The following is a 13,426-nucleotide window of genomic DNA, read 5'->3' as shown; positions in this document are numbered from 1 at the left end:
TCATGCACACATACAGCTTTGGCTGCTCTTTGGAAAAAAATTGTTTGCTGGGTTAGCAGGCTGTGATTTGCATAATGGCAAATCAAACAAACACTTTCTCTGGGTTTCCATGAAAAAATATTCATTTTCCGCCTACTTTAAAATTTTCTGCAATTCTGCGATCACTTGCAATCTTGCATCTCTTTGGTTCTGTTATTTCTGGTGGGCATGAGCCAGTGTTTTCTTTGATTGCTTGCTTGACAGCTAAGAAGTACAATACAGTTAAGCACAAATGTTGTGTGTGAACTACAGTCTGTTATATTTTTAGAACGGGCCAATTAAAAACAGTTGGCGGGCTGCAGTTGGCTCGCGAGCCGTAGTTTGGACAACCCTGAATTAGAGAATAAAACCTGGGATAAAATATGTGCATAGCACGTCATACAACCACCACTTGGAGAATCCAGGAGTTTACCTGGAAAAACGTGGTGCGATACATGATCACATAAAGATTTAAAAGCAAACGGATAAAGAAACACGGAAATGCTGGAGAGAGTGTGGGCTCCATAACGCTGGCCACACACGTGTTCTGGAAATGACAAAGACTAAATGTGTTCTGGGGAACAATTAGTGAACTGATGCATCAGATATTTGGAGATACAATTGCAATTACAATTTTCTTCTTTAACAGACAGAAAAGAGGACAAAATATACATGTGAGTTTGGCTGATGAATGGATTACAGTGTACGGAGTAACTAACTGATTTTCTCATGGGTGTCTTTAGAAAGACTGGATGATGAGACCACAGGGTTCATCAAATTCACAATCAGCAACATCAAAATCTAAAAATCATCTGTGTGGGTCATAAAGTCAGCAAATTTATTTAAAGGATGCTCTTATAATTCTTGTGCTTTCTTAACCATCAATTCTAAATGAAAATGTAGTAAATGCTGAAAATGTTGAGCCATATAAGACTTGTTAGGCTTCCCAGCAGCAGACGTGGCTCCTTCTGGTGACTGTGAACATACCCTAAATCTAATCAGCGGTCGTGGTCAAATCTTTCTTTAAACAAAGAATGGATGGATTCACTGCAGCAGACATACAGGACCTGCTGAAGCCAAAACTCAGTTCCTGTTTACAAACAGCATTGACAGAAAAAAACACTGAAGTACTGAAACAAACAAATACTTGTAGAGAAATACTAGTTAGATATTTTTTAGCTAATGAAATTGCAATATTGGGTTGGGAAGAGGTAATGGTTTGAATTCAAATACACAAAACTGCCTGTCTCATGGAGCTTCTCTGACACAAAGCACTGAAGGCAAACTTGCACATCCTAGAGATTAGCAATGTGTTCCTGCTCGCAGCTAAACCTGTTACCTCCTGGTAAGCAATGGGAGCATGCCAGCAGATTGGCCTAAGAAGCGTAAAGAGCTTTTCATCACCTGGCATCTTCTAAAGGCCCACCTCTATTAGTATTCACCTTCAGCTGACACTCTGCTGACACAAGATCTAAAAACTTTGCTCGGTCCAAAGTTATTCAAATGATATATAAACACCATATGTAGTCTTAGACATACTGAGATTCATATGATTTGTGGATGATACCAATATCTTTTTTACAAATGACTCTTATGCTCAGTGTCTTGGGGACGTCACTGGGACCCAGGCATACCCACTAAATGAGTTCCTAAGACACAAACACAAGCGGAGACCACCAAGTGACCTCTTGTTATTTTATTTTTTTAGAAACACTAAAAGCCAGAGACACACACTCTTTTGTTCCATTGGCAGATTTTTTTTTTTTCACTTATTCCAACCAAAACTATCTTGTATTAAATGAAAAAATGGAAAGTGGAAATGATCAGTCTAAAAACAAGTTCCTATATCTTACTGAAATGTTACTCTGTAGCTGATTTTGTCTTATTTTAAGAGTGATGAGATTATTTTGACAAATAACACAAATATACTTGGTTCAAGATTGCACAGTTTGAGTTTTTGCAGTGTTCAGCTGCCACTAACCAGGTAGAGGTTTTCTCAAGAAGCTGGGACGCCACACTTGGTGACTTTAGGGAGGAAGCATAGCCCGACAAACAAGCATGTGGTAAATCATCTAATGGATTATCCCAATTTGGTAACACACTAGTTTTTTTTTCTTAGCTGTGATAACATACACAGCTGCATGGCATCATTCCTTCCTCCTGAGCTTCATAAACTGCATTGGGTATGTATTACAGATTACTTGCTACTTTTGCATCACTTAATAAATGTCCTGAAACACAGTCAAACAACAACTAGTGAACACAAAGCCGACAACACAAAGCAAGGCTGAAAGCAAGCCCAGAAACGTTTACATATACAATAGAAACACATGTAGACACAATTCTGCAAAGAAGAGTTGATAAAATTGCTACACAGTGATGTGAAAGACTCACTGCCAGGTATTGGAGACAGTTGACTGTAGTTGTGCTGAAACAAATCAGTTATTAAGTGTAGAAGGCAATTATAATTTTTAAATAGGGCCAGGCAGGTTTGGGTAGGTGTTTCTCTGTGACAAATGTGCAAAAACCTAATAAATCACTTTTTCACAGCACTGTACGAATGGAGGATGCAACGCTACAAGCCTGACTGCTTTTCACTGAGTTTGCTACATGTTCAAGACCAAACTGTGGCTGCTGGGGTCTTTATACACTCAGTTTGAACAACACTCTGGGTTCGCAGGCAGCTTTGTGTTAGCATATTCTCTGTAGAGATGCTTGTTTGTGTCCTGGTGGCAGTTGCCTGGTTTATTGTTCATATCTCCTCTCATGAAAAGCCGTGGACTACGCCACCATTTTTCTCCTTTAGCACATGAATGAAATCAGCTGATTGTAGCACACTTGAGAAAGCATGTTTATGTGTTTTGTTCCTTTTCAATTCACCCAGCGTGCAGATAACAGAACAACCTTTGTTATACAAGTAACAACAAAACTGTAACTGTATTGTAATTATAGTACTACATTATAGTACTACAAATTTTCTGGGAACAAACTGATCATATTGGGAGAGATGGCATTCATGTTACTGTTAACTCAAGTTTGTCTTGAGTTATTAAACCATTTTTGATCAGTGTAACGTACAGCAGCCTAAGCCTGTTGCACCAGAACTAAGGAAGGCTTCACCTAACACACCCCTGATTATAAGCTTAGTCAGAGACCAAGGAGGACAGAACGCCTTTTACATTGTCACTGAAAAATACAGAATATTTATCTGACTCTGAGTTCACTTCAGATTAAGTTGATATATTGGGTGATTTTTAAGGATGTTCTCACATCTGCAGTTTTTAGTCCGTTTAAATTGAACTCTGGTTCATTTTCCTCCTTGTTGCAGGTACGAACAGGGTAAACACACTGGGGTGTGACCCCGAGACCCTTTGGAGGACATGGTCGAGGTACGGTTCAAAATGAACTCCAGACTGGTTTGTTTATGGTGTGAACATGATCCGACTGTGATCCCACCAACTACCAGGTGTGCGTTACAAGTTTGAGCTACAAATTTCTGCTGTATTCTCAATGCAGCAAGGTACTATAGATGTGCAAAGGTCTGTACAGGCTGGCAACTGGCTGTGAAATGAACATAAATGACCTTCGTCCTGTATTTACTTTAGTTGCTCTCACCCCAGATACATCTGGGCAATGAGCAGACTGAGTGTTTTTGCATTTGTTGAAATGTAAATGTAAAGCCATCTCAGTATTTCAGTCTTGGTCTTGTCCTGACATAAAACAAAAACTTGACAATTAATAATATTTCCTGGAAATCGTCCAGTTCAGATTACAGTCATGGAATACACAGCCTTGGGAAAAACTATTGTAGTACATCTATAAATGCAAAAGTCTTTTAAAAAGTGCTGTAACTAAGCTTGGATGATTCCACTACGTTTTTCTTCAGTCATCTACTCGCACAGAGTGCATTATCATAACTTGAGCTGTATGACTATGGCTACTGTAGCTCCTCTGAAAAAGAAAGCAACAAATCAAAGAGTGACTTTCTGGTATTACTCACAAACACGTCTTAAAGCAGATAACACATTTGCTGGAGGGAAATGTTTCCATATTTAGAAACCCTTTGTCTTTCCTGGAAGAAAAAGGTCTTTAAAGCTGGAACATTTTCCTATTTGTTAAAGAAAGAGGAAAGCAGGAATGCCCTCAGGTTTCTTTTCAGCACTGCACAAAGGCATAAACTACAAAGTTGTGTTGTGTGGTCCTGTTCCTGATTTCCTATTTTCTTGTATGTTTGTCACACTTAAATGATTCACATCAACAAACAAATGTTAATATTAAACAACGATAACATGAGAAAACACAACATGCAGTTTCTAAATGAAAGTGTTTATTATTAAAGGGAAAAACCTAACACTGGAGCCACTCTTCTTTGCAGAATTGCTATAATTTAGACACACTGGAGGGTTTTTGAGCATGAACCACCTTTTCAAGGTGATGCTACAGCATCCCAGATTCAGACTAGGCCACTCCAATCTTCATTCTGTTTTTCTTAAGCCATTCAGAGGTAGACTGCTGTGTTTTGGATCATCATCCAGCTTCATAACCCAAGTGTGCTTCAGCTTGCGGTCACGTAGTGATGGACCGACATCCTTCAGATGCTGTGTTTGTTTTATGACAGAAGTAATAGGACTCACGCTTTGCAAAAAGTTCAGCTTTGGTCTACAGAATATTTTCCCAAAAGTCTTGATCAAGATGTTTTTGGAAATCTGAGACAAGCCTTTGTGTTCTTTTTGGTCTGCAGTGGTTTCCTCCTTCTTTAATGGTTATTTTGTGACCTCCTGAGTCTTCGATGTGCTCGTGGAGCTCTGGTGAAGCTTCCTAGGAGTGACCAACCTACCAAAATTACTCCAAGTTTTCTCCATCTGTGTATAATGGCTCTCACTGTGGTTCACTGGAGTCCCAAAGCCTTAGAATGGCTTTGTAACCCTTTCCAATGACTTTGTTTTCAGGTGTTTCTTCAGGTCGTGGCATGAGGTGTTGCTTTTTGAGATCTGCTCCCCTTTGTCAGACAGGTGCTATTTAAGTGATTTCCTGACTTCCTGACAGGCCTTCCAGTAATCAGGCCTGAGTGTGATTAGTGAAACTGAAGTCAGTTTTTCGAAAACTGTGGTTAATCACAGTTAATTCATGATTTAACAGGAGGAGCAATGACTTTTCCACACGACCAGGTAGGTTTGCATTGCATTTCTCCCCTAATGGATTTAAAAACTCTATCTTTGTCTAACATTAAAAAAATGTGATGATCTGAAACATGTGTGACAAATATGCAAAACACTAGGAAACCAGGAAGAGGGCAAACTGTTTTTCAAACTACTGTAAATTATGTCCAATTATTGGATGCATAAGTGACAGGTAGGAGAAAGAGGATGAAGTGCTCCTGGATTGTTCTGTGAGAAACTGTCTGCTTCGCGATGTGACGGTGACGATCAGACAGATGGAGATCAACATCTGAAGGAACAGGACAGCTACACAACCAGTCTGTACTGGGACACAGTGTTGGTGGAGGAGTATATATACCTGAGCATCCACACTGAAATCAGACTGAGCTGGAAGACCAATACAGAGACTGTACATAACAAAGGGATAAATAGGCTATATTTCCTCAGGAAACTGAAATCTTTTTGATCTTTTTAAACAATAATATTAATGATGATGATGCCAGTACTGGTACCCTGACATTCAAAATATTTTTAGTACGTCTTCCTTAATTATAATTAATTATGTCATCTTTTAACTGCTTCATGAAACTGGCCAGTCTAAATAGCTGAATGAAGCACTTGACCCAGAGAAACACTTGATCTGTAGAAGCAGCTTCAGCTTCAACTCCTGCCTCATTTTTAATGTTTATGCTCTCAAGACTCCTCTCAGCTTGTAGGTTAAAGGTCACCTTGAGAGAGGGTGAGGGCTGAGGTTGGGGGATTGATTTTGTGGGGGTGAAGAAGAACAATAAGCAAGCCATGTGACTCGAGGTGAAGCCTCTTCTCTCTTTTGTGTGCCACATAGAGATGAGCATCTGCAGCAAAGAGCTTAAACAGAGCTGCATGCGAACGATGCCACAACACAGTGTTATTCTCTGTGTGTGACCTTTACAGCATTAAATAACCTTCATTTATTGCTTCTTTCTGAAGCTTACTGAGTCTGGACAAGATGACCTGCCCCATCAAATTCCATCATTCATTGCTCTGATTTGTGCAGCTCTACAGAAACCTTTGTTGTTCCACAGTGGACCAACCAGCACACAACTGCATCACTTACACTGGCAGTTGTGTTTATGCCTCAAAGGTTGCTTTAAACAGATGAGTAAGTGCAGCGCAGACATATAAAGCACCAGTAACTGGTTTTCAGGACTGCCAGGAGCTGCTGCAGTGTCTGAAAATTTATCAAAATGATTAAACATAGATGCTTTGTACAGACCACTATGTTTGTTTTTGTATTTGTAAGACTTAACTATGTGAAAGGCCGTACTTAAATGTGTTGTTTTAGGTTTCTTATTGTTTTCCAAAGGTAACAGAAAGGTTTAGCAATATGATTATATAATTTCCCCCCAAAATAGAAAATAAACTGTGAATCTCTGAAATTTGTTTAGAAGTTATTTGTGCCATGTAACAACTTCAAAACAGTGTCAGATGTTTTTCTTGTTCAAAACTACAAAAGATGACACTCAGTGGTCATGAATGAAAGTCTTTAGCTGTGTGACTGACTGGAGAGGAAACAGGGAGATAACATTTAAAGAGGAAGACCAGCTGATCCCAAACCTTCTGTCTGTGGATTCTATACTCCAGACACGCCCAGACACAAATCTAGTCATCTGCCAAAAGACACCACACTGTGCCAAATTACACATTGTCACCAAATTCCATACATATGGGTGTAATGTGGAGGCTGATGACTCATCTGTTGGTTTCATGGTCCATTTTTGGTCTGGTTTAAAATGGCCTGCAGGGAATGATTTAACAGATTCTTTATTAATATTTCCATGTTCACTTCTGAACATATTGCTGCAGTCGCCAGAGAACCCATGTCTTTCACGTTAGTACTGTCGCAAATTTCAGCCACCCATCTGCACCATGGACAAAAATAGTGGGCTGCATCTTGAACAACCCCAGGTTTCTCTTCAGCTCTGTAGCCAGGCTGACAAAAAGTCAGAGCTCTTTTGAGCCAACCATCCCTTTAACGTTAACTAGTAATGACTTCATGAACTTCTTCACAAATAAAATTTTTATCATTAGAGAAAAAATTACCAGTAATCATCCCACAGATGTAATATTATCTACAGCTACTCTTAGTACCATTGATGTGAAGTTAGACTCTTTTTCTCCAATTGATCTTTCTGAGTTAACTTCAATAATTACTTCCTCCAAACCATCAACCTGTCTTTTAGACCCCATTCCTACAAAACTGCTCAAAGAAGTCCTGCCATTAATTAATGCTTCGATCTTAAATATGATCAACCTATCTCTAATAATCAGCTATGTACCACAGGCCTTCAAGCTGGCTGTAGTTAAACCTTTACTCAAAAAGCATCTCTAGACCCAGCAGTCTTAGCTAATTATAGGCCAATCTCCAACCTTCCTTTCATATCAAACATCCTTGAAAGAGTAGTTGTCAAACAGCTAACAGATCATCTGCAGAGGAATGGTTTATTTGAAGAGTTTCAGTCAGGTTTCAGAGCTCAGCACAGCACAGAAACAGCTTTAGTGAAGGTTACAAATGATCTTCTTATGGCCTCTGACAGTGGACTCATCTCTGTGCTTGTCCTGCACTAGACCTCAGTGCAGCGTTCGATACTGTCGACCATAATATCCTATTAGAGCGATTAGAACATGCTGTAGGTATTACAGGTACTGCACTGCAGTGGTTTGTATCATATCTATCTAATAGACTCCAGTTTGTGCATGTAAATGGAGAGTCCTCTTCACACACTGAGGTTAATTATGGAGTTCCACAGGGTTCAGTGCTAGGACCAATTCTGTTTACATTATACATGCTTCCCTTAGGCAGCATCATTAGAAGACATAGCATACATTTACACTGCTATGCAGATGACACCCAGCTCTATTTGTCCATGAAGCCAGATAACACACACCAATTAGTTAAACTGCAGGAATGTCTTAAAGACATAAAGACCTGGATGGCCGCTAACTTTCTGCTTCTTAATTCAGATAAAACTGAGGTTATTGTACTCGGCCCTGAAAATCTTAGAAATATGGTATCTAACCAGATTCTTACTCTGGATGGCATTACCTTGGCCTCCAGTAACACTGTGAGGAACCTTGGAGTCATTTTTGACCAGGACATGTCCTTCAAAGCACATATTAAACAAATATGTAAGACTGCTTTCTTCCATTTGTGCAACATCTCTAAAGTTAGAAATATCCTGTCTCAGAGTGACGCTGAAAAACTAGTTCATGCATTTATTACTTCCAGGCTGGACGACTGTAATTCATTATTATCAGGAAGTCCTAAAAACTCCCTGAAAAGCCTTCAGCTAATCCAAAATGCTGCAGCAAGAGTCCTGACAGGGACTAGAAAGAGAGAGCATATTTCTCCTGTTTTGGCTTCCCTTCATTGGCTTCCTGTTAAATCCAGAATTGAATTCAAAATCCTGCTCCTCACATACAAGGTCTTAAATAATCAGGCCCCATCTTATCTTAATGACCTTGTAGTACCATATCACCCTATTAGAGCACTTCGCTCTCGCTCTGCAGGCCTACTTGTTGTTCCTAGAGTATTTAAAAGTAGAATGGGAGGCAGAGCCTTCAGTTTTCAGGCCCCTCTTCTGTGGAACCAGCTTCCAGTTTGGATTCAGGAGACAGACACTATCTCTACTTTCAAGATTAGGCTTAAAACTTTCCTTTTTGCTAAAGCATATAGTTAGGGCTGGACCAGGTGATCCTGAATCCTCCCTTAGTTATGCTGCAATAGACGTAGGCTGCCGGGGATTCCCATGATGCATTGAGTTTTTCCTTTCCAGTCACCTTTCTCACTCACTGATGTGTTAACAGACCTCTCTGCATTGAATCATATCTGTTATTAACCTCTGTCTCTCTTCCACAGCATGTCTTTTATCCTGTCTTCCTTCTCTCACCCCAACCGGTCGCAGCAGATGGCCGCCCCTCCCTGAGCCTGGTTCTGCTGGAGGTTTCTTCCTGTTAAAAGGGAGTTTTTCCTTCCCACTGTTGCCAAAGTGCTTGCTCATAGGGGGTCATATGATTGTTGGGTTTTTCTCTGTATCTATGAAGCGCCTTGAGGCGACTTATGTTGTGATTTGGCGCTATATAAATAAAATTGAATTGAATTGAATTGAATCTCTTCATTTTTCAGTTCAGACTTAAGGCAGGCTGCATGGTTAGGTGAAGTCTGTCAAAAACAAGCTCTTCTAATAAATGTTAGCTTGTAAAAAAAAAAACTCATGCATTAGACGTGTATGTTACTTAATTACTCCCAGGAGAAAGCAATATAAAATTATATAAAATAGTACCCATCCATTGTAAAATAATATCCATGCTGTAGACTGTAACCTCCTCCTCTGGCACACATTGAAATCAGCTGATTGTAGCAGAAGAGGGATCGATTCCTTTCCCTATCACCAAGGTTATTATCGTTAACGAAAACTAGAAGTGAAAAAACATTTTCGTTAACGGAAATAAAAATAAAAACAAGACTTTGCAAAAAACGGAAAACTAACTAAAACTGTAATGAGCGTTCACAAAACTAACTAAAATTAACTGGATTTATAGTGAAAATGTGTTTAGTTTTCAATAGCGTCGGGTGAAAGTGAAGTGTAGTTTCCAGGTTTTTTCTTGCTGTGTCTCATTGTGCCAGCAGGGGGCAGTACGTTAGTCGAGTCGTCTGTGTCGCTGCTCCGTCCACGCGCAGAATCACGTCAGCAAAAGTCGGGAGAAATCGCCAGAGTCCAATTTCATATTACTCTGAATATGATTGCGTTTTAGATAAAGCAAGTGTCTTGTAGTGGAAAGAGACAAATTATGCGGAACATTTCTAAAGGGAACCTTTGAAAAGCTCACACAAGAAGGCTAACCTAGCTTAGCTTGAGAAGGTAAGGGAGCACGCCCAAGCCTCATCCCCAGAAACAGAAGCTAACCCGTGTGATGCATCCCGAGACAACTCCACAAAAACCATTAATGCAGTGCTTCCAACAGCGAGCCGATGGCTGCTGGTTGGTCCATTCGCAGGAACATCACAAGCGAGAGGAAGCGTTGGTGAATATGTTTATTGAGACTGGGATATCTGCGCAACTTTTTGCCTTCAAAAAGTTTAGCAATTCACCCGGAGCTGCAAGAGGTAATAGTCTCATTGGGGCCAAGATATATATCTTATAGTTGCCTGCTATCAATAGTTGTTCATCTGCCCTCATTTATTTATTTATTCCCATAGGTGGGGATGTGAGTTGTCTGTCTCTGCGTGTTAGCCCTGCGACAGACTGGCGACCTGTCCAGGGTGCAGGGTATGGTAGCTGGAAGAGCAACATACCCAAGGATAAGCAGAAGAGCATGACTGATATGATGAAACTGGGATATTGTTACACTTCATTGTTGCAAACACGACGAAAACTATAACTGAAACTAAGGGTTTTAAAAAAAATAAAAACTAAACTAGCAAACAAAAGGTAAAAACTAATAAAACCTGATACAAAATTGAAAATCTGAAGTCAAAACTAAATAAAAATAAAAACTAATGAAAACTGCAAAACTATTAAAACCCTGCCTATAAGTGACCAGGACATTTGTTCATACAGAATTTGACACTCAAAATAACTCTTTTCCTGAGATCTCAGCAGGCGGCTTTATTTATTGTGGGAAAGGATCAGGACTGCCAAGGGTTTTGATACTTCCTAATCTGACAACATGGAATAAATGTAAAAATAATAAAATGATGAAATGAGAATTTATTAATATCATACAAGAACCCGATTAGGCAGTAACACCCCAGCATGCACAAAAACACTGACTGTTTTTTTCTACACTGCTGCCATTGTTCTGTCAGGGTGACAAGAGCTGCACCCAAGTGCCAAGCACAGACACACTTAGGCCAAGAAGAGAGACGCCACACAAACATGTCTATACCGTATCTAGGTTAACTTTGTCTGGCCAATCTGCTCTGGTTTCTCTGCCCTTAATCTCATCCGCTGCTTTAACACAGTGGGAGGTACAGCACATAATACAAAAGGATTTCCATTCCTTTGCACATGGTGTGAACAATGAAGCTTGTAAACAACAGCTATGACAGGAATAAATAAATGATCTTTGATGAGAACGTATAGTGAGTGTGACCTATTTGTGTGTTATCTTGTTGTGTTTTTATACTGGAGTAACCCGCTGCCCGAAGATTGAAGGGGAAAGGAAACAAAGTCTCAGTTTGAAGGAAATAATTTTTTAAAGTGCACACAATCACGTCTAGTGTTATCTTGTGAAGTCAGACCTGGTTAAAATTATTTTATATCCTATACTGTGTTAAAAAACGGATAATGTTCACAACAAAATCAGTATTCTAAATTATTATAAATAGAGGCCAGTCTGAGAGCAAAATTACCTGAGCAGGTCAGGAGCAACAAAAGAAGCTTTTCCATTAAAGAGACGACGATTTCGATGCATAAATCCAACTAATCAGAAAGTAAAATGAGGGTAATCGTTAAATGAAAGTAGTCCAAGTGTGAAATAGCATAAAACCAGCTCTAAAAGAAAAACCATTAAGCAATACTGGTGTCTCACTTCTACTAAGGAGGAAACTCACCAAACAAAAGAAAAAGTAAACAAAACAGGTGAAAGCACATGTACCATCAACCTGCTACCATCATTTTCCACATAAAAATGAAAAGAAACTTTACAGCAATAGATGTTACACAGATGCTGGTATAAAGAAAAAAGGAATAATTTATTGTGAATGTTTTTCCTGGTGTCCCGAATACACATCTGGGAATCTTAACCAATTAGGGGACGCAAACATTGCAGAACATTCTTTAAAAGATTTTTTCGGAAATATTTTTATTTCAACCCCACGGATGATTACTACGCTGCACATGCTATTCTTCATAAACAAATGATTGCAGATCATATTTTAGACTTCATCAAAAGCCATAGTTGATCTCATGCAGGCTGAGCTTTACTGCCAGGTTATGTTCATTGATCAGTCACTGGTGGTACAGCGGTTGCAGAATCCCAGTGAAACCAGGACATTGATCCAGAGAAAGAGAAATTAGACAGTAGAGAAAGAGAACATTCATCTCCAGCTGCCCCTAAAGGGCACCTTTGTCTCAATGGGTCAACACAGTTCCACCCCCAATTTCTGCTTTCATCACTCCTCCTCTATCCTCCTCCCCTCTTTCTCCCTTGTGTCCTTCTGGCCATGTGCTGCTCTCACAGAGTGAATGAACCTTGGATGGTGAGAGGCACCACCCTAAACAGCAGCAGTGAGGATCCTTGTATTGTGTTTAGACAGTAAAGCTGCTGTACTCACAAGTCATCAGCAGATACCAAAAACACCTGCATCAATAGTCAATTACTATTTGTGTTTGTGTCGCTTCCTTCGCAGCTAGCTTCCATTTTTCCCCACTCAGAAACATAGTAACATATGCAGCTTTGCTACACACACAATTTCTTATCAATTGCACACATCTCAAAATGTGATAAATGAGTCCAATAGCAGCATAAGGCAATCAAAGTGTTCCAGCTGTCTCTGTCTGGGGGAGTGCTCTGCCAAAAAGACTGGAGCACAATGCACATCTCCACCCCCCAAACGGGGGCAAAACCCCCATTCACTTCAGGGACTGCAGCAAATATGTTATCAAACTCTAGTGTAGCAAGATGGCTCCAGTGCATTAACCACAAAAAGACCATGAGAAAATAAACTTTTGGTTTAAAAAAAATATTAATTTATGAGATATATTGATCCAATCATAAAAAGTGAAAGAAACAAAAAAGAGCATGTTCACCCTTTTCATTTCCCCTTATGTACTGTGTTATGTACACAAACATTTGCATATGAATATTTCAGCGAGAGTGTAAGGTTAGAACATCCATCCAGTCACTCAGTGTCTCAGGGACCAGGACTGAACGAGCAGAGAGGATGGACTGTACCTGTTCGCCAGATGTACATGGGTCGAGTTTCCACTGCAGTTTGTGCATCCAGTTCCCACATGGATAAAAACAGCAGCGCTAACGTCCAGAGAGAGAGGAGTGGGGCTCCTTTCAAGACCTCTTGGATCCTGATACCTCTGCCGGCCGTCCCCATGGCCACCGCACGGCAAATACTGCTGTTCCCAATGCAATCGAGAGGAAAATGTGAGCCTGGCCACAAGGTAGAGAGCGGCACTCAAGTGAATTTTCTGCTTTGTCCACGCCACCGCATCCAAGAAGTAATCCACGCTCTCCTCTCCCTCTGGGTTTCT

The 13,426-nt window shown here is 40.0% G+C and overlaps 1 protein-coding gene across 1 annotated transcript in view; it reads right to left on the bottom strand.

Moving 5' to 3' along the window:
• The window catches only part of LOC309698623 (thrombospondin type-1 domain-containing protein 7A-like), a 180,982-nt gene extending 167,588 nt beyond the window's left edge, over positions 1 to 13,394 (bottom strand). The window contains exon 1 of the mRNA XM_082521193.1: positions 13,116 to 13,394. Within this exon, the coding sequence (XP_082377319.1) occupies positions 13,116 to 13,269 (154 nt within the window). The 5' untranslated portion in view covers positions 13,270 to 13,394. The remainder of the gene's footprint in view (positions 1 to 13,115) is intronic.
• Between the last annotated feature and the right edge of the window lie 32 nt (positions 13,395 to 13,426).

Source organism: Aulonocara stuartgranti, assembly GCF_965226115.1.
Source record: "Aulonocara stuartgranti genome assembly, chromosome: 22".
NCBI lineage: Eukaryota > Metazoa > Chordata > Actinopteri > Cichliformes > Cichlidae > Aulonocara > Aulonocara stuartgranti.
Note: the sequence above shows the minus strand (reverse complement) of the source record. Positions and strands in the feature narration are given on the sequence as shown.